Raw genomic sequence first — 23,577 nt, 5'->3', positions numbered from 1 at the left:
TTCACTTTAAAAAAAATATGGACAAAGAGGAAAGAAAAAGAAAAAAAAACTTTTAGGTGTATCAGAACTTATGAGTCTCTACCTCACATTGAGAAATAAAATATTAATAATTTTGAGCGTTCAAATCACAAATCACGCACTACTCGTAGTGTCCAAAAACATTTCGCTCCATATAACTTAGTTTGTGTTTATATATATATATATATATCTATATATATATATATACCTATTGGTTTACAAAAACCATTCATCGACTATATTTAGTTCGTAAATTTTAGCAGTTCATATCTGCACTCGCACACTGCGATGTTTATACCCATTTAGGAATTTTGAAAATCACTTTCGCCAGAGGATGTTTCTCCTCTTAGACAGTCCATTCACGAATTTATTAACTGAGTAATTTCAATTTACTTATTTAACACTGGGACACGTCATGAGACCTTTCCTTAGGATCACTTTTGTATATATGTATACATGGTTCGGATTTACAACGATCTTCCAACAGGAGTACGGAGTGTGATGGTTTAAATTGAGGATAGAAAAAAAAAACTGGTCAAGTCACAGGATACATATGCAGGTGATAAGGATTCAAGGTACACTTTCCACAGTGGTTTTAGGTTGGTAGTTCAGAGATAATATTCGTTATGATGTGGGTTACGTTTAGACCTGCCGTTACTTTTCAATACATGCCATTACATAATTACAGAGGTTATCATTTACATCGAATCAGAAGAAAAGGAAAATTACTTGAGTGCACGGCGGTATTCTTGACTAAATCTACATTCTTAAATTCGTCGGAAAACTCACTGGTAAACTATAGCAACCAATACACGTTTAGAGGGACAGACACGAGCGCTCTTACATATATTCATAATACATTTAATATCATACTTTTACTTTAAAATCATATTCACATACTAATTACATATACATTTCGACGTATTCATTTCTCTCTCTCTATATATATATATACATATTTATAATAAATGCGCACACATTTAAATTAATCACACCAACAATAAATTTTTTGAAAAGGTTGCAACATTGTCCAAGAAAACAAATGACTTCCAACATTACATTTGAAAAGAATTGAATTTTTTTTGATAACGCGCGTCCATAAATTTTAGCTTTTATATAATCAATTCGTGCTTAAATAATGAAAAAAAAACTTTGTGAGGCAGGCACGTAACACAGAACATTCCTAAAGATATAACTAGATAAACCAAAATACAATTTCTGGGCCCAGATCAACTACAAAGTAATCGAAAACCAAAACAGAAAGGAAAGTGACCAATGGATTAAAAAATAAAAATAACTTAAGAGGACGACGGTGACAGAACGTAATTGAAGTGTCGTCAAATATGAAGTCTTTGTTCATTTCGGCGATAGGTCAAAATGTGATGGAGGACCCAATCATTATCTACTCTATCCATGAATTGTGTATTGCAACATCTCAGCTGGTAATTTCAGATCAGAGTTGTACGTTAAATAAATCGTAAGCGACAAGTTCAAAATCGGGGGGGGGGGAAGATTGAAAAAGTAAAAAAAAACATCTCGAAGTAAGAAGGAAGAGACAAGAGAGAGAAAGCGGCGCCAACGAAAGGAGAAAGATTAAAGTACTACTCACTACACAGAAGAGTGACCGAATTTAAATATATATATAACAACTCATAGCCAAAATTATTCACATATGCCGAAAGAGGGTAGTTTACTTAAATACGTAAACTAGGAGGGAGGCCCTGCTGCCAAGGATGCAAGTTCTGTGTCCATCAGATCCCAATCCCACAAGAATTTGCTTGTAAGATTGAAATCCGATCCCCGTATCCGGCCCAGACCAGCAGGATAAAAGGAAGAGGGGGAAGGGACCAGGTAACTGCGTCCCCAATTTTGAAATCTCTAAGTAAGGAAAAAAATATTCGACCCCTCAGAAGAACTAAGAAGGTTCAAGGACAGTAATGAAACTAGAGTAATAGCTAAGATATCCTTAATTAGTGGTTTGCCAAAATTAAAAAAAATTAAATAAACTGAATTTTGGATCGGTGATTTCTATGGCCAAACCTCACCGATAGCTCCCCTTCGCAGAATGCGCTAAATTCTGAAGCATCGATTAATTTCCATCACTATCTAGTTTGGAAACTAAGAAAAGAAAACGAATGTACTCAAGGGGGGAGAGGTCGATGCCCGGGTACGGGACTGACATAAATTCCAATAACTAATTGTTTTAATTCTGTAACCCTGTCAGAGCTGTCGCCTCCATGAACATTGTAAGGTAGCCCGAGTAGGTAACGTGAAGAAAAAAAATCTCACGGAGCAGGATATTCTATTTTAAAACCGACCAGAAAATATAATTCACTACAGCCCCGTTCTATAGCTACTATTGTCTTTTCATAATTTATTATTCAATATGTCTAGTCAGCGATTATATGATGCTACCTATTCTATCAGATGGTATTACTATGGTTGATTATTATTATAACACATTAAACTACAAAGTATTACCATAGTCCGACTATATATCGCCCTCCGGTCCGCGTGATATTATGGTGCAGGGGTCAGAACCTGAGATGTTTGTAGCTACACGTATCTATTCAATATATATATATATATATATATCCACACGTGGCGAAGTATTCACTGGGCTACTATATATTTAACTATATGGGTGCCCTATCTTCGATATTCATCTACTACAATATTCATATACTTCTTATTCATATTCATATTAATATTCATATAATCATTCTTTTCATTTACTACGACGCTATATTTTACAAACACCCTGTCTCCTCTATCTACGCCCAGCCTATATACACATTTCATCATAACACTTTAAAATCTATAGTGACTACAAACATTTCCCATTCCGATCACCGCACGACAACCTCACTCGAACTCAAGACTCTTTCACCACACACACAATACTATGTAATACCTGGTAGCTTTATTAAGAACGAAAAAAAAATCCTACGTATGTTCACTGAAAATAGAATTATCTGCGATAATATTTAATTTCACGAAAATTCTGCAGCAACAATGAAATTCTGCAGCCACGAAGAAAAATGAACATTTAATATAATTTCAAAGCGAAGAACTAGCATCATATCGCCCGACTTCTATTAAGAAATTACGTATTGTTTATTTACTTAAATATTTCGATTTCTAGACTAAGCAGAATGTTGTAATTTTCAGAATATATTAATTTTGGGTCACTTAACCTAACTGTACATCCATATGGGCTGTGAATTATACCTTCTAGGTTTTATTTCGAAAAGAAAGGTCAATTCCATGGAAACTAAATCACTAAGAACATCGATATGAGAATGACGGTTAGTACTGACTTTCGACACTAGAGGCTAGCGACGATATGATCAACCCTTGAACCACTGAATGTGACCTTGTACACAGAATTATTGTACTATATTACGTTCACTTTTAAATATTGTGTATGAGTTCATTTAATGACGGAATAATAGAAATTTTATTGCATAGTAAATACTACACTGTCCATATTTAATTATCTCACACACTCTTTCATCACTTAACTACCACAATTACTACTACTAGAAAATGTTTCTACATTACAAATATACACATACATGCCACATCCATACTACACACTACATTAATACATGTTATACTAATAAATATACACAGAAAACATTCAGATTTTACCATTTTAAATCGGCTCGAAAGGAAAAGGGGAAGAAAGGAACGGGGCTAACTGGCCCTTGTATTTACTAAATCACATTCTTAAGCTGTTTAGTCAATGCCCCGAGGGGACATATCGAAGTGTTGACTAACAATAGGACCCCTGCCCTGAAGGGGCAGGAACCCGGAACAAACTACATGTTCAACTCATCCCGCTGGAAGCCGTACTCCCAATTTGGGAGTCAGGTAGGAGCCCTTACTGTAAATTTACAAGTGCATTATTCTACCTATCTTAACTACAACGAAATTAAATACCGCCATGTTACTAATGAATAAATACAAACGAAATCACATCCACTACATAGACGAAAACAAACGGCAGAGGGGCAGGCCTAACGTAACTCTAACAGGAATAGTTTTAAGGATAAAAGTATTTAAAGGGAAAAAACACTACTCTTCCGAAACTGTCTGTGGATATTTAAGAACCACTAGCAAACTGATGCACTTCGTGGAACCTGTCCATCACTCATTATATCTGCTCAACATGGCGTTACTATATTGCACTTCCTATTTCAGCTTTTTAGTCCAGTTTTTTACTATGAAATTTAATAGTTTATGGCTCCTTAAGACTTCCAGTGATTTTACACGTTAATAAAATCCCAAATGTTACCTTTATTTGCAGCTTTTCTAGCTCATTTTCGACTTTCTGAGCTAGAAGATCCGAATCCGGCGTCTTCAGTGAAATTCTTGCAGGGAAATGGGAATAATTGCGCCCTAAAATCATAGCGTGGGTTTATCCTCCAATCAAAACAAAGCATTTTGGCGGTGGGACTTTGAAACGAATAAAATTTGGTAAAATCTGAATTAAACTAGATTTTAGAAGGACCTAGGTATCTAAAAGAGAGGTGAAGGGTGGTCCTGAAAATTCTGTCGAATTTTAGATTGGTTATTTGATCTGAAAGTTCCGTCCAATAGTGGACCTATGTTTTCAGATAGCACTGACACCGTAAGAATTGTAATAATCCATTTACACATCCATATACAAGACTTATAACTAATTTAAAATATAAATAAAGGTATTGACTCCCAAAACTATAATTCCTAATGAAGTTTTACAGTTTTCCATGTTAATTTGAAATAAAATAACAAACAAAATTACGAATTATATGAACAGCCAGAAATTTTTTGTTAAACGTCAAGTCGGTGCAAAAAATTTCGGGCACCCTCCTATTAAAAACATAATCTCATTAGACTGTAATGGCATATTACAAAGAGGTGACAGGTTTTATGTTCTTATGACCAATTTTGTATTTTTTTATTTTATTTATTTATTTATTTATTTATTTATTTATTTATTTTTTGGAAATAGTAAGAGAAGCACATTTTTCGATGTTTAAGCTAAGTTTCCAAGAGTTACACCAGTTGAGAAGAATTCAAGCACGTTGAAGAGCAAGAGCGTCATACGCGGATTGAACTTGGCTGTAGAGTTTGCAATCATCAGCGAATAGAAGAATATATTTTAGAGTTGTATGTGAACAAAGAAGGCAAATCGTCCATGTATAATAGGAATAGATGTGAACCCAGAACACTGCCTTGAGGAACTCCAGAAGTTACGGGAATAAAGTTAGAAAAGTAACCTGAAACTGAAACTCGTTGTCCTATTACTGAGATACGTAGGTTTCCAGAAGACCAACTAATTTGCCATGTATAACGAATCTAGAATTGAGTTTGTATAGAAGAAGATGGTGTGGAAAGAATGGAAAGCCTTAGCCAGGTCCAAATAATTTTATTATTATTATCATTATCATTCATTGATCTTTCTTCTTCTTTTCATTATTATTTTCTTTTAAATTCGTATCATTGGATAAGTAAACTGGCAATATTGCTTACAAGTTCGAATTTTAATCCATGTTTCATGCTTCTCCGGTACTAATACATACTGATGTCGAATTCAATATACTTAGGATAATATTGAGTTATTTTTAAGTAGAATAAAACTGCAATATCTGCAAATAACTGATAACAACTTCATGGTAGGGAAAAGCACTAACCTAGAGTAACAATATAGACTATGAGGGAATGGAAGTAACTTATGAGTGATGGGAATGCCCATTTTTCCTCTTACTAATACCGTTGTAAATGAACTCGGGATTCAAATAAGTCGTTTTCATTCCAGCTTTCGTCTAGGTACGTCCATTTTGGTTTCGTTAACAAGTATAGTGGCTGTTCGAAAATTAATTTGTAAATCTACATAATCAAATAAAACCTTTTAAATCGTGGCCATTTGAAATTTTAAAGAAATCTAATTTCTCTTGCGGTCCTGTGCCAAATGGTGTACTTCACTAATTTAAAGTGAGTGAAAGCTATAAAGAATTTCTTTTAAGCATTCTTCTGTAAGTATAGTGTTCAACTCCATTTTATGAGTAGGCTACAAGATTTCTGTACACACTAATTTAAATACTTTACCACAAATGCAACAACATAAAAATAGTTTCGATAATTTCTTATGTAAGTATAAGCATGTTAACTAGAACAGGTTTTCTGACCACCACTTTGAAGTTAACCACTCATTACGGCATTGAAATGAGTGGAAAGGTGTCTTCCAAATTCTTTGCAATACTGTAGATCAATGTTTCTTTCAGAATGTGAGCCGGTAAGGGTAACCCCCGAAATGGAAAATATCCCCGGGGAAGTGTCAAAGAATAATGTATAAGAATACGGAAAAACCTATATTTTTTACCTATGATACTCCTCTGAATTTTAAAATGTCCCCCGATTTTTTTCTCAGAAAGAAACAATCTTGCTGATGAGAGGGAGGCCTCGCCTCTCTCGAGAAAGCTAATATTTTTAATAAAGGATTTTCCAATAGTAGCAATTTCTTGTCCATACTTTATCTCACAAGAAGGCTGACATACGACAGATCGGTTGCAGTGTGACCATGTAATCGGCAGACTCCGTCGGCCAACGAGTCGGACGTAGTCGCCAGTGTAAAAAAATCGGATGCACTGTGTCCATAGCCTAAGATGCTTATACGAATAATTTGAATTTTGTGAGACATTGAGCTCAGACAAAAACTTGCGTGAAAAGTGTCGAAGGAAGAACGCAAGTGATTGCCCACAGCAATACGTGTGGTATATGCTAGGAAGAAAGTAATTTTATATAAAAGAAAATGATATAAAAATAGGGTTGTCATTCGTCCCGGAAAATCCGAGACTGTCACGGAATCGAGATCGGCATCCCGGCATCCCGAAAATATTTCTCAAGACGCTCATATGTCCCGAATTTCAGCGAAGAAGAAACGAAGGGAATATTATAGTTTGCTTTCCCACAGGAATACATAATTATATAATTATTTTCTTCAACTTCTGAGTATAGCAATTCAAAAGTTGAAAAAAAAATTGAAAAAACTTGGATTTAATTAAGTTCACGATTTAACTACTTTAACATTGAACGAAGCGTTTGTTTCATTGGGACAGGGACAAAAGTTTTAAAATAAAGTACAAAGTTCAACGGAAGAAGTTCTTTCAAGATAACAACACGCCGCCAGAACATATTGCCAATGAATTAACCGTCCTAAAGAAAAGAAAAAGGTACAACACGAACAGACAAAAAGTTGGAAAGGAAACGTCATACCGTGAATGAGCTAAAACAGACTGAAAGCCACGAAACATAACAGATCCTGAGAAATTAAAAAAAAAAAAAAAAAAACTAATTGCTTACAAGATAAAGAAGGGAGTAAATCATCTGCTTACGTTTGCTTAACTAGGGAGGAGAAGGTATACTAAAATGATTAAAAATGTGATTATGTAATACTTGAACAACTCAATCTAATGCAAGAAAGAAATTACTATATAACACTTCTTTTCACTTTAAGCATTTGAAAGATTCTCGTAATTTAGTAGCGTCCCCGATTTTCATTTTTCAAACATGGAAACAATTTATAAAATACAAGTACAAGCCATACACATGATGGATTTGAGACAAGCACTTGGTGTTTTCTCGTCTAGTTCTCACCATAATATTATTAGTCTAGTACGTTAGGGTTTTAGGAAAGAAAATGCTTGCAAATTATAGCCAGAACGATATATATTATATTAACTCACTACAGTTTTGAAAGACGAATATGCCGCACTATAAGTTAGCATTACATGAAAAATATGATAAAAATAGAAGTGAGGCGATTAACTGATGAAACAAAACACAAGACTAAATATTCATATTGGTAATCATTGATTCTTTCAAGTGAAACTATTACATAAATCTTATATAGAAAATTAATATGTAATTTACCAAGTTTAACCTGCTTAACCTCTATTCCAGCTTTAGTATTCTAAATATATTAAGCTAAAAGACTTTTTTCAATTGTGGATAATAATTATAATACTTATTACATGATTTTGTTCTCATAGCAATAAACTCAAATCGCTTTGTTGTCGGTTGACTATTTTGTAAATCTGCGTCGAATGCTCTCATCGAACTGGTTACAATTTTCAAAAGTCTGCGATCTGATTCCAGTGATGTAACTATCTATTTACGGTTGTGTTCAGGAATACGCTGAATTGTTTCTCCATAGAAATGACTTCGAAGCGAATATAAGATGTTCCAAGGTTTACTCCTGCAGTATTTCCTTTATCAGCAGTGTGTCCTGCAGTATTTCGAAAGGTTGGACGGTACGAACGACTCATACTAGTTAGATGATTCCATGCACATCTGCTATGAAACGGCCACGCAACACGCAACTTTCTATATTTAATTACATTCAAAATTCATGAAAATGTGTATTTCACTGAAAAATTGAAAAACATGTGGTGTGAAATAAAAAGTAAATTAGTCAAATAGTCGAAAAATTCACATTTACGTATCTAGCATAAAAGTTGAAAACTGGGTAATGTGTGTGTTACGAGCAAGTAAAGTAAAGGTTTAAAGTTGTGTAATGAAGTGTGCAGCGTACAGCTAGAAATTTTTATCTTACTAGTTTTATCTTCCTGTTAGTTCGGAAGATATATGTGTAATTTTAGTTTGAAAATAAGAAAAACGCTTAGCTGCTATATTGAAGTCGTTCAATTAGATACAATGACAAATTTCGTTTCGTTTTATTTAGTTTGGCCATGTGAATAAAAGAAACATATCCACATGCATACTCATACGTGTTCACGAAACGTAAAATAAATACCGAAATTACTTTTAAATATCTTTCACTGGAAAACAAAGACTTTCAAATTATCATTTTTTACTGACAATAACTTAGTAATCATTTAATGTATCCAAATAAAACATACTAAAAACTGAAGCAAATTTAACGATCTTAAGAAAGTTATTCGACACGTCTTGTTCTAGTTATTCTAGCCATTTGCTTGTGATTTAGTAATGTAGGCCCCTATATATAATTGGAAAGCTGTTCAAAAAGATACATATTTTAAATTCATTTTTTTCTACTTACCAATTTTAAGTATAAGTAACAACATGTGATATCATATTTTATCCTGTCATCTTTCTCACAATTTAATGTTTGGGCTACTAGTTTAGGAGATACAAACATTCAAAGCCAAGACAACATTTAGCCTTTAGCCGTCGTAGTGGATGGCCACCATTTTGGATTGCTCAAGGGTGACAAAGTGGCATTCGTAGTATTCTCGCTTAGGTCTCATAAATAAGAAAATACAAGGGAAAGAAACATTACGCAAACCTATATTTATTTATTTATTTTTTTATTTGTGAACAACAACACAACAGGCAAAGCCCAACTATAGTGTTGAAAAGTGCCTTGAGTACCAGACTAATAAGTATATCAATAGTATTGTCAGTTCTCTCAAAAATACGAAGTTCATTAATGGTTCCAGAACAATTATTCTTTTTAATTTTTCTTTTAATAATGGCATAAATGTAATTTTTCAATTAATTATGTTGAATAACTTTTCTACACTGCATTACTAAGTATAAGTAAAATTTTGTTTTAAGATAACGTGTGAGTTAAATATTTTGAAATCATACTCTAAAAATAAATATAAATGTAAGACACTAGAGAAAACAATTTGAAGTGATGCTACTTCCAGTATCATCATAAAATAAAATAAATAAACCATCATCATTTAAACAATGGCGTGCGAAACCCGGACTCGGTTCGCAACAGGATCTTACGTGTTTCGGGCTCCACATTAAGCTCCGTGGTATATCTGCACGATGCACATAGCCATATATTGATGTAAGGGTCGTTAAATTTACATTCTATCCAGTTCAACATTTAAGCATGGAAGTAATGATTTTAATAAGAAATAATTCGTATATCCTAATCTACAAATAGAGATCTGGAAATCTTGTCGTGTATATATATGTATTTCTCTTTCAGTGAAAACTGTGAAAACTCTTCCTACCAGTGATTTCCGCATTGTTGGGGGCTACGATGCAAAACCAGGTATATTTTTTAAAAGATATTTTTCCTGTTCAATGTGTTCACCAAATTACAGTTGTACATATCAAATAAAGTCTCTCAACTAGTGCTCTCGTACTTTCTTAATAATGAATACATTAAGCTAGCTGTGGGAATACCACTTTCACTTATGATTTTGAAAGTCGCCTCTAAGTTGAGAGCAAAGTAGTGTTCTACATTACAAAATGCAATAAATAAACAAATAAGTAAACTGAACTAGTAAAGTATACGCGAGATTAAAACCGTTTTTGTGTTTTCTTCTTTCACAATCACTGTTTCACTTACAACTTAATAAGTAATTAACAACTTTAAATTTATGGAAACATTGCATGATATTTTCCTGAGATAAGCGATTTTTCATAAAAAAGATTCAGAATTCTTATTTAACATGTGTTTATTTTTATTGAACATTTTTAAATTGGAGTTTTCCATTGTTTTTAATTACAGGTCAATTTCCATACCAAGTATCACTACAAATTTTCCAGTTGTCGGGCAGTCAACATTTCTGTGGAGGTTCCATTATAAGTCAATCTTGGGTCTTGACAGCAGCTCACTGTGTTGAAAATCTTTATCCTGGAAGTTTTATGGTAGGTAAAAACAAGTAAGCTTCAGAAGTGATACTCTGAAATACTAGAGTATTTCTTTGTATCAGATTGTCATATCTTCAATAATCAGGAATTATATCTATTTTACTTCCATTTGTTAAGATTATGATTATTAAATGGAACATCCGTTCATAATGTTGAATTACGAGAATTATTTGGGAATTTGTAGGAGATGGGAAAGAGAAAAGGGCGAATTTCTCAAATTCTGGATTACACCATAGAATTTTCTTCTCTACCGAATTTTAGCATTTATTCATTTTTTTTTCGCCTTCTTGAATGTTCACCTCAGGTGGGAGTTCCTGGTTAGATACCCGACCATGCAAATTTGTGGTGGACAATACCTGTCTACAGGTTTGCTCACAGTTCTCCCGTTTACTCCAAAATTACCATTCCATCAATTATTCATTTTCATGAATCATCCGTTTCCTGTAGTCAAATCGTGAGACTTAAAGCAGGTCGAAGTTTATATAATATTTAACAGATAAGTATTTTAATTAGGTATCATTAACATATGAAATGTATATCCTACATTTTGAAAGAGTTTTGATCTTTATTAAGATACTAAAATCTATAATATCATTTTATTACATTTTTTAAAACTATTTTTATAAAGTCGCAACAATCTAGAGTTTATGTCAATAGAATATTGAAGAAGTAAAGTTTTGAAAAACGGACAGACAAATAAAAGTACATATTAGTAATAGTAATTAGGCATATAGTTGGATTAACGTTTTAAAAAAACCTTAAATTACGTACCTTTTCAGCAAACGTTGGTGGAATGTTCAACAACTATGTCTTAAATATATTTACAAGACATACTACATACTTCACACCAAAATGTACAAAATGTAAAGACATTTTTTTTTTTTTTTTACTTTCTAGACTCTTTTCTTACATATCATACTTCAACATTTATATTTGGTGTAAATATAATAAAAAACATAAATACATTTTATGAATGTAGTACTTGATTGTAGTACTTACTACAACAAGCAATGAAAACCTCTCTATATATAACAGTCTTAAAAAGAGAGCAATCAACAACCACCTGAGAGGATATCAGTGAAAGCTTGTAAAACAGTAAACGAGGCTTCGGTGTATTTGGTCGATTGTGGAAAGATTTAAGTAATTACGTCCAGAAGTCTCGATGCAAAAGGACCAAGTAATTTTGTTGATCAAAAAGTGAAATTAAATGAAATCTTTAAGTTTTACGTCCGACGGTTATGCCGGTTAGGCTAAAGGATACGGCGAGAATGAGAGATATGGTGGAATGAAGAAAGTGGGAGAAACGGGAGAACCCCAAGAAAACCCACGAGCACGATGTTTGTCCACCATAGAGTTCACATGGTGCGAGCTGCGATTGAACCAGGGACTCCAAGCACCGGAGGTGAACACTATCACTGAGCCACCGCCCCCCCAATTTTGTTGATCAGTGCACCGAAAGTTATCCACACGGTTTCATTATTGTGGCTGTATGTTGTTACACCATAGGTGATATAGCTATGTGGTTGTAGCATTAACGGAAAAATCAATCTGGCGTAAAGGAAATCCCCTCACAGTATGGAGCAAATATTAACAGGGGAGAACTGCATCAGTACAAGGCGCCAAGTCACATAGCTAAATTCATTGATGGTATCTGCAGACGCACGGAAGTTACGATCAGCATTTGTGTTATTTCCCTTTATTGACATTCGTGTGAACGGCCTCATGTGAGCCTAATAAATTAATGTGCCTTTGGACTTCTGAAACATCGTCTTTATTTATGTAACATATGCTCTTTTTCGATCTCTGTTAAACTTTCCAACAGTATTCTAGAGAAATAAAATGTCTCTTGTACACATCTAAGGAGCTCTTTCCAGTGGAAAGTACGTTTAGAGAAAGCATCAAGAGACTGGTCGTCACAAAGATATTTAAGGGCAATCTGTAATAAATGAGTGAAGACTTCGAAGTCGCATATTTGGAAGGCTATCAAGATCTGTATTTGCTTTCTACTGATATAAACGCTTTTATTGTATGCATCAACTCATTAGCGGATTATATAAAATACGGATTCATAAGTTGAAAAATCAAATTTGAAAGGCATTTTGAATTTCGGTCCGTATATCTAACCAGAAAAAACATTTTACAAATACAATATTTATTTCACTTTCGTAGGTTGTTACGGGAAACACTAATTTGAAAACATCAGCAGATACTCAGCAAAGGCGAGTAGCCAGAAGAATAATAGTACACGAAAAGTATGATAGGTAAGTATTTGAAGTCTATATCATTAACTTAACAATGTTAACAAAACATTAACATAATGATTGTCTTAAAAACTGGCTGTGGATCGTTGGTAGAAACAATATAATGAATCAAAAAGTTAAATATTGAAACCTAAATGTTTGGTACGTATACTAATATCTGATTTGAAATAAATGTAAATATTTAAAATCTTACATTTATCTGAATATAGAAAAGTAAAACAAGTTTTTTGCTATACTCCGTTGTGGCAAAACTAAGACCCCCTTTTGCACCAAACGTATGTGCAACTCATGTAGGTATAAATCACATAAACTTATTTTTAGAATAACACAGATCAGAAAAAAATCATGAAAGCAAGTACAACAAGCAGTTGGTTATTCTTTGGAATTTTTAAGAGTGTAAATGGTGTCAAGATAATGTACTTAGGGAAGCGGATATGTTTCTAGCATCATTCCTTGAGAAAATGTCAGATTAACAAGAAGACGATGGTGATTCTTACTTTCTAATGATTGTGTACAAATATTAACCGTGAATAATGACAAAGTTTTCTTTCTTATTCCAAGTAGAATATCGATGACAGTAATTTTTATATGGATTTATCAATTACTGTACAAAGTCTCTATTTCCAACAAAATCATTATGTCATCAACGTATTAAAAATTGAAGTTATCTGTTCGACAGTTCTTAAAACATATTCTTTAAGACAGTGAATCAGTTTCCAAATGTCACTCTACAGCTTTCGACTTCTTGTGGTTTAAGAAAATTAAATATACATTCATTAGTATTTGAATATCTTAAATTTAATTTCACTTCGCTCACTTGTATATATTTGATAAAGCTAATCATGTTATTCACAGTAATGCAGTAATTTATTATTAGCAACATTGGCGTCTCTGGCATGTAAAATTTGGGGGGGACATCAAAGGAAATGATCTAACTGCTAGTATCTTAGCGGAATGTTATATTATGTCACTTCAAAATATTGGGGGGACGCGTCCCCCCCGTCAACCCGCCAGAGACGCCCATGATTAGCAACACTAAGTGAAGTCAAATGTATATTTTGAAACTCCTTGACATCGTTATTATTAAAAGCACATAATTCAGTGACTTTCTGTCAACAACATTTTTTCTGTCATGATATTAATTATTAACCTTCCGTGATAACATACCTTCTACATTTAGAGTATACACACTCGTAAAGTCATTCTTTAGAAAACCTGGTAAAAATTTATGCCGCCAACCGTCTCGCCGGTAGGGTCACGTCGTCCCCTGTTCCTATCTTTATCCATTGTAATTCTCTTCGAAAGTGGCGGACGCCATAGGTATTTATGGAAGTGGGGGAACGATGTCCGCTCACATTCCTCCTCACTTTTACCCTGGATATATGTGATTGCATTGATATAAATCAGTGGCGGCCGGTGGATTGTGGTTTCGGGTGTTGTAGTACGAACGATAAGGGACAGAAGATATAAAGTGGACTCATTGACTAATCAGCATATCTTTAGATGCAAATGCTATGTGACATGTTAAATTAAATAAAATTCTGTTTTTAAAAAATAAAAAATGCAGAACATTTTATCCGATTAATCACTTTAATTAACTAGTAAGTTCCTCCTCTCTTTGATTGGAGCAAATCTGTCTAATACATGCTGGTTGAATTCTGGTATTCTTATTGTCAGGTCTTTTTCGATGGAAAGCATAACCAATGGTGATAACCTTCCTTGGGACATTCAATTCCTTAAAAGTGTCAATTCTTTCTCATGTGGAAAAAAAAAACTTTTTCGTCTTTTGCTGACGCCATAGGTATAGTTAATATTAATTTCAGAAGCTTTGTAGATTCACTAAATATTTTTTTCTAGATTATTGTGAACGATTCATTCTAGCAAACTCAGTCCCTGACAGTGATCAGAATTCCTCTTCAGCGTTGACTGAAGAGAGTTCGTAGCAGAGATTAGTGTTATAAAAAAAATGTACATTGAACACACTTTATCCACAGTTTATCCAGGAAAATTTAAAATAAATTGAGGAAATGTATCTGATGCAAACAACACTACTGCCATACGATATCCTGTAAATTTAAACTGGATTTTTATTTCGAACACTTTCGTGAATTGCCCTTTGCTTGTTTTGTCTAAGCCTTAATTGCAAATTTTTCCTCAGTTGAAAGCTGACCAATGTCTTTTGTAAATTATTTACAGAAGTCATGGTATACAATTCATTCAGAATTTGTAGGTTATTTACAGAATTAAAGCACACACAATAAAATTAAACATAATAATTAAAAACCAAAACAGTTGATACAAAATAGGTACTGGTATATGAATTCGGAATGTCACATATTCATACATCAACACACAAACACACACACACATGTTCGTAAAAGAAAAAAAAACTACATTCCAAACCCGTCTTGCTTGTTACTCAAGGCACGATGAACACAATATACTTCCACATGAGACGAAACAATGCTTACCAATGTGATATGTTCTGGAAAGGAAACCTCGAAACCTACCAGATGAAGGATCAGCATGTAACAGAAGCCAAAAATCAAAGAACATCAAAACAAATAGCACTACCAGTTCTACACCCAGAAATGTTAACTGGGAGGGGTCCAAAGTATTGAGGGAGGTCCAATACGTCTACATAACATAGAACCTGTCTTATACTGCACCCGAAAAGACGATAAGTAATTCTTACTTACTGTTATCTATATTTTCAGAAAAAATGATAGAAGGATTATTTTTTATAAGTAAAGAAGAGTACATGATGAGGCGTAAAATAAATATTTAGCCTAAATCAATCGTTTCTCTGTTAAACAAGTATAGTTCGTTAAGAAAGTCTACAAATGTTAGTCAAGTTTCGAAATTTTTGAGAGGTCCGGACCCTGTGGATCCCCCTAGTGGCTACGCCCCTTAGCATTGCTAACTAGTCCCAAATTCAATGTGGCGTTCCCCATCATACAGTCTTATGTGGAAATTATCAAGAGTATAAAATATACTTATTTTATAAAAGAAATATGTTTATACTAGAATACTACCCACAGATAGGGAGTGATTCTACACACTGACTTATTATTATTTGATTCACAAATTACTGTAGAAGAAGCTTTCATTATCAATATAAGCTAAGAATTAACTTGTAAATGCGGGTCTACTTTCATTTGTTTTCTCCTCTACTAGATATTTCCTTTCTTATTTTGTAATTCTGCAATCACGTTTTTTTAATTGTCATTATATTGATTTGCTTCAGTATGGTCCCGTAATTTAAAAATACGAATGCATAACAACAAATTCCATTTGTTAATTGCTAATGAAAGAAAATTCAGAAATCTTATTTAGCGTGGAAAACTTTCTCGTTCACTGGAAACCGTGCTGTGTTGCAGAAGTACTGCAACGACCAGTCCCTTTAACTTCTGAGATAGGGGAAAGGAGACTTAACATTTGCTCCAATTGCCGCGCTGAAGGAATCTGGTAGTTGTATGCTCGCTGCAACACAATATAAATTAGAGACTCTGTGACGGATTATTTTTCGCTTTTTAAAACGGATTAACGGAACGGACAGTTACAGAAGTAAAAAATATGTTATTTAAAGTGTATATATGCAAGTATTAAAAAGTATTTTTTCTGTTCTTTACTACTATTGATAATAATATTTTTTCTTGAAATACTTTGGTTGTTGCGCAACGCTGCAACAGTAACATTAGCCGCCACTGATATAAATAATCTTTTGTGTATTTTGAAGTATAATTAAGTGCAAATTATGTTTTAATATTGCAGTAGCTTCTCTGTGTGTGTTTCAATCACAGTGGTATTTTAAAGTAAGCCTTACACTATTACATCAGATATAGAAAATTCAAAGAATTGTATATGGAACATTGGGAATGGTTGTAACGTTATTTACATTTGATCTATAATTGAATTAAACACAAAGTATCAAAAGACTACCGTATATCCGCAGAAAGTTTTGAACGTTTTACTTTTAAAACATGCAACAGCTATCAAATATTTAGAAATCGTTAGAATGATGATAGTGAGACAGTGTAGAAAGCAAGTGAAAAGAATTAAAAGAATGATTTCTAGCAGTTGTGTTGGGGTAAGATATAATAATCAATAAAGTTTGCGACTTTTTAAAGTTTGTTTGACTGGTTTATTTGTTGAAGTTTAGAGTCTCCTTTAAGTACCAAAGCCATATGAGACATAAATGTACAGTTTAAGTTGGAGCGCGAACCATCAGAATGCATTCAAGGGTCTCCCACGGAGGCACTTGCATCAATGTCACGAGCACTAGCCATTATGTCAGCAGAAAGAGTGATGTTTTCGAAAGGTATATACGTAATTATTCATAAGATATAAGTCACATTCTACTACATTCTCACAGAATAAAATCACTTTCGGGTTAGAAGTACAAACAATGAATATCATTTAAACAATATATTTAGGCTCCAGCGTTTTACATAACTTTATGAAAAAGTTTAATTTAACTATTATATCTTCTTTTAAACCTAAAAATATCTAAGCATTTTTACCAAAATATCATGAAATTCAATTAATAGGATTATTTAACTCGAAATCATTAATTTGATGGTCAATTAATAACACAAAATTTAATGATTCCTTTGCATTGTATATTGTTGTGACAACCGTATTCTCTGCCATTAAGAGTTTTCCTAATATGCATAATTTATGACTATCATAGCACGACATTTATTCGTTTCCAGAGGCATGCAGCACACAAAGAGCAACATTGCTTCATCACCGTTTATCCCATATGATCATTTACAATTTACGAAATTAGCTATTCTCAACCCTCTGAAAATTTTGAGCTGTTTCCTATTTGTCGTTCGAATTGTCTTGTTCTAGAAATTTCATTCTTTCTTTTGATACTGTACAGTTTCTCTTGTTCTTATCTCTAGTTCCCAGGGATGTTTTTCAGACCTACTAATTGAATTTATTGATTTACTCTTGCTAAAGAAACGAAAAATATGTCCTTGGAGGAATGCTTCGGCTACTAAGTAACATCTTGTTCCCACTCTATTATACTGTTCACTAAGACTTTCAAAACGAACATTGAGCAAGTAATAAGTTCTATTTTCTTGAACACCACTCAGAAAGCTAATATAACAAATTCAAATAACAACAAAATCAATTTAAGGGAAATAAATTGTAAATTATGAACAATTTAGATATTTTGTACAAATTAAGAAACTTTGTAGAAAGTTTTTGTAATTTTGCGACAGAATATAATATAAGATTCACTAAATATAAGTGTACATTGCGCAGGGATTATTTAGCTTTACAGTGCCACAACAATCCCACTGTTCTTTTACAGTCATATTTAGCACTTGAAGCGCCATGTGCATATATTTTATGCACACTTGGTCTGTTCCTGGGGGCCATTGCATATATCTTATGCACACTTTGGTTTTCTCCTGGAGGCCAAGGCATATATTTCATTTCTTCCTGTTTCGAGTCAGTTTTTTTTCTTCTTAGTTTCTTAAAAATTATTAATTTTGTTGTTGTTCTATACATTTGACTATAGTTTATGATGATTTTTTGCGAAAATACGAGTGTGGGAAAATTATATACACATGGCCCCTGGGATAAAATTGCGAAGTAAATTTTCATGTTATTGAAATTTACGATAAATTTATTTCAAAAGTTTTGCTAAATAACTTCTTATACTGCTCGAAATTACAAAGTGTGTGGAGATAACATTTCGAATAGTATATATTTTTCTAAATGTTCATTCTTATTTTTTATAAACGAAAAGATAATAAACATTTTCTCTTAAGAAAATATAAGAACAAGTCACAGTTTATCTCAGAGTTAGCAGGAAATATCACCATTGCTTTCAATTTTTCAGTTACAATGTGTTTTTTTTTTTTAAAAAAAACAAACAATCTTGTCTAGTCGCTTTGCCTTCTGAACATCCGCAACACACAGTTAAATCTTGCTTAGTGCTTGACTGCGTCTGCTCTTCCATAGCGCTGAGACAGCTTGGTGTGTAGCATTCTGTAGAATAACGTCTTTTCTTACCTGATGTTTGGAGAATGTGTTTTCTTCGAGTAGGTTGCCCATCGGAACAACGGCGCCGACTTTCCAAAATTTATGTTAATGTATATCAATGCCATGACGTGTTATGTGTTTTCATGGAAGTCTCTATATCTGATTTGATTTATTTTTATTTAAATCTTATAGCTCTTTTCTCATAAAGGACTATTCTGTCACAAAGTAAAATATACCGGTACTACAAATGTAATTTGGGGCTCGCCCTAACTCTGTGGTAAAAGGCTGAAATAAACGCAATAGCCGGGTCCAAACTAAAAGTCTTGTGCGTCCAGCGCACCCACAAGATTATTTGTGTGGTTGTCTGAGCCCCGGAGCACCCACGTAGTCGGCGCGTATGCATCTGAATGAACTGTGTCTTCACTCCCTTCTGGGTTGTTGTTCCATAAGAAGCCATCTGGTCGGATACATTAATATTCGATTTTTGATTCATTCTATTCCAAAATCGTAGATGGTATTTTTGTTGTTGTGTTTTTGTTGTGCTTGTATGTAACTTCTGTCATGCTTAGCACGTATTTGGTGGAAACAAATAAAACATCACGCTTATCCCTCCGCTTCCCAACGATCACATTGATATTGCTTTGCAGAGTGATCATTTCACCTTTTTGGAGTTTCGCTGAAACTACAGGTTTTGGATTACCTATCAATTTCTTCCTAAGGTTCTTATCAAATGTGTTTGATTGTCATTGAGTTTGTTAGTCTAAACAACACTTTTGTAAAAGTTCTCTGTGAACAACGTTCTACCTTCATTCAATAATGGACTCATCATTTCCATTACTATCTTAGTTGGCATAGCTTGCTTTGATGATTTGACCTGCCTTCCTCCGTAGAGCTTTACGTACCAAGTGGATCCACCCTTGACGCAAAGCTTGAATAATTTCAGCCCGTATTTGTCTCTTACCTCGCATGTACTGCTTGCAACTAAGTCTTCCTCGAAACGGTCCTGTGTCTCATCAATACATACATTTTGTTCGGGTATGAACACAGTCTTGAATTTTTCATTCAGCATGGCAACATGGGGATTGATCTTATGCAATCGGTTAGATTTGTTTTCCACTGATTCGTTATCAGAGAAATGAAACATACTATGAAGTAATTCATACCGGTTTCGAGGCATAAACTTACTAATATTGTTTTCATATAGTAGACTTTTGGATAAATATTTTCTAATATTTATTTTTACATCCAACCCCATCCACAAAATCAAACCTAAAACTGGAGTATTACACTCTTATCTGTATCATGCCACATGGACAATCTTGCATGATCAGTTGACGTTTCGTTTTCCATGTGAGAAGTAATACATTGATCTGCGTATCTGTTCGTTTCAGTTACAATTAAGTCCAATACTGAGTCATCAACAAATAGCTCATAGTAATATAGCACGTCTTTTGTACCTAGCAAAATATCAATAACCTCGCCCGTCACACCACCATCAAAATCACATTCGAACTCGTGCAAGTTTCCAAATACTGGATAGCACACAATTTCTTTTGTGCAACTAGTCCAGGATTCGGTCTCCTCTGGGTCTATTTCGGAATCACTCAATTGATGGCTACTAAATATCGATTCAGCATTCTCTGACTTATGTCTTCTTTTCCAGCATGTCTTAAGGGTATCTTCATATTCATCACCCTAAAAGAATCATACACAGTTTCGGGTTTTGAAAAAGGAGGATTATCTGAATTAGTGATGTTAGTAAATAAATCTTCGCTCAAGTCACTCATATCACTTTCCATTCTTTCTAAAATATCTCTTACTGCGTAATCGTTTACCATATTGAGGTGAAAAAGAATTACTACACGGAGCAGGTGTTTCTCACAACAGTGTAATGTTAACTGAAATGCACTACAATTCAGCTTCTAAAGACAATGAACTTTGATTGCCTGCAGTGGTACCAACTTTTGAGTAATTATTGGTCTATTGCTATATGCTGTTCCCAGGGGCCATTACTAATATTTGTATATTTGTTTCAACGATAATTGTATAGTAAATCTCTACACAAGCCTATAATCTCTACACTGAATTGTGTAGAAAATATATGCACATGGCCCACAGGTAAAAACTTTTTGTGCATACAATTTATGCACACGGTCAAATAAGGGAAAACAGGAAATACGTAGTTGGTCCCAAGAGGAAAATTCTGATTTTGACCCTTGGCGCTCAAAGTGTTAGTATGTTGTTTATCACAGTATTAGTTTTAATATTTTTTTCAAAATTCCCAATGTTAATATATTTCACGATAAATTAAAGCTAAGATAGTATTTAAATTACGCTACTAAATGTTTCAATATTGTTGAAGTTTTACTTATCAACCCTGAAAGCAGTGAGGGAGTGATACTAGCAAAGAAATAGGCTACAAACACATTATAACAAATATTACAAAGTTATACACTCTGTTATAACCTAAATGCATTACAACAATGTCTGTTCTTCCAGGTAACGAATGCCACTTGATAGAAAATAATAATTACTATTATAATAATCTCGTTGAGCACTCATAAGTTAGCAGTCGACAAAGACTAAAAACAAACTTGTGAAAATAAATTCATATCTTTCCGTATTCATTCTTTTACAGAGTACTCGCACGCAATGATATAGCTCTTGTTGAGATTGATTTTTTGGAATACAACAACGATACACATCCCATAAGATTAGAGACAAGTGGACCTAAAGATGGTAAGTGATCTTGTGTACTTATATTTCCTGTATGTACTTAACAATATTTAGAAAGTGATATTGGACTCAGTATTTGTTACCAAGGAAGAAATAACTAAAAATGCCAAACCTTGCCGTAAACCCTGTTTTACTCTTCCAGTGGACAAAATGTGTTTTGTTCAAGTTCTTGCAAATAAACTTCATTCGCTGTACTTTTACTTAGAAGTGCAGTAATATTACTGATTAGTCTTAAATACAACTAACTAACTAACTAACTAACTGTATGGCCCATGGAATACGGAGGTTCAATGTCGCGTTCACAAAAGCTCTCCACTGACTTCTATCCTTAGCTAACTGCATCCAGTTTCTACTTTGTATTTCAATCTCTGCGAGATCCATCTTAATATTGTCCTCCCATCTGCGCCTAGGTCTTCCTAATGGTCGTTTTCCGATTGGTCTTCCTGTCAAGACTTTGAAAGCGTTTCTACTTTCTTCCATTCTAGCTACATGACCCGACCACCTAAGCCTCCTTCCTAGACTTGACGACTCTAACAATGTTGGGTAAACCATATAAATTATGTAGTTCCTCGTTATGATGTTTCCGCCATTCCCCATTCCCGTTCCTCTTTGGTCCCAATATTCGTCTCAGAATCTTGTTCTCAAATACTTTCAGTCTATGTTCTTCCATCAGAGTAAGTGACCACGTTTCGCAGCCATACAAAACAACAGGCATGATTATCATTTTGTATATTTTAAGCTTCAAATTCCTTGACAGAATTCGCGACAACAAGAGATTTTGAACCGAATAGTAAGACGAATTCCCTGCTTTGAGTCGACATTTAATTTCTCCGTGAATATGATTTTCCTCTGTTAATATTGATTCTAGATATTTGAAACTATCCACTTTATCAAAGGTATTATTTAATATTCTAACGCGTCCATAATTTGCTGTATTCCGGTCCCGACGCACTTCCATGTATTTAGTTTTCTCTGCATTTACTTCTAAACCCATATCCCTGCAAGCGTTTAGTAAGACCTCTGCATTTCTTTCTATTGTTCTCCTATCATCACCTATTAAATTTACATCATCAGCGTTTGCCATAACCTGGTGAATACCGTTCAACTGTAGGCCCTGGTTGCTATCTTTGATTTTCCTTATAGCATATTCCAGAACGAAGTTAAATAAAAATGGCGACAACGCATCTCCTTGTTTCAGGCCATTTTCGACGTGAAAGCTCGTGGACAAAAATTTTCGTACCCGGACTTTACTTTGGGATTCATATAAACATATTTTAATTAATCTAATTAACTAATTTTAATTTATCATAAACTTTTTTCTTTACTGGCAAGATATTTGTGCAAACGTGGAGACTTTCATATGGTGAAAACCTCACATAAAATCTTGGTATTGTAGAAGAAAGGTGTTGTCTCGTTCAAGGTTCTATCGCTCGTACAATTCTTTATCCTATCACTTCACTTATAGAAACTCATTATTTATCGTTCCTTTTTACATGACTTCCAACTTTGTTTTTTCATCTTTACCTTTTTCCGACATTTGCTCATAGCCTTTTAATTTTACATTTTTATTCTTCCCAATATTTCGAATATCTCTAATTATTTCCCTATTTTGTGTCCCCAATATATAAAAAAATCGAGACTCTGCTGTGATACGAAAGGAGACAATTATGATGATAATGAATGAACTGTTGGAATAAATAAAATGGGAGGAAACACAAGAACTTTGAGTAATATCAAGGCACATGGTATTTTTCCATGTGCCAGAAGTGATCACTGTACTACTGAGCTACCAGGGCCTGACGCAAAATAAGTTAATAATTAACGTTGTGTAGGAAAGGAATTGAAAAGAACAAAACTTGAAAAGAAAAGACCGAAATCAATGAAAACTTCAGAATCGTGACAATATTGAATT

The 23,577-nt window shown here is 33.8% G+C and overlaps 1 protein-coding gene across 1 annotated transcript in view; it reads left to right on the top strand.

Moving 5' to 3' along the window:
- The window catches only part of LOC145662810 (putative trypsin-6), a 41,333-nt gene that overhangs the window by 1,765 nt on the left and 15,991 nt on the right, over positions 1 to 23,577 (top strand). Inside the window, exons 2-5 of the mRNA XM_081728698.1 lie at positions 9,995 to 10,060; positions 10,523 to 10,662; positions 12,835 to 12,926; positions 21,568 to 21,668. Coding sequence (XP_081584824.1) covers positions 9,995 to 10,060; positions 10,523 to 10,662; positions 12,835 to 12,926; positions 21,568 to 21,668 — 399 coding nt within the window. The remainder of the gene's footprint in view (positions 1 to 9,994; positions 10,061 to 10,522; positions 10,663 to 12,834; positions 12,927 to 21,567; positions 21,669 to 23,577) is intronic.

This window comes from Thermobia domestica, chromosome 10, assembly GCF_964235325.1.
Source record: "Thermobia domestica chromosome 10, izTheDome1.hap1.1, whole genome shotgun sequence".
Taxonomy (NCBI): Eukaryota; Metazoa; Arthropoda; class Insecta; order Zygentoma; family Lepismatidae; genus Thermobia; species Thermobia domestica.
This window is presented reverse-complemented; position numbering and strand designations above follow the sequence as displayed.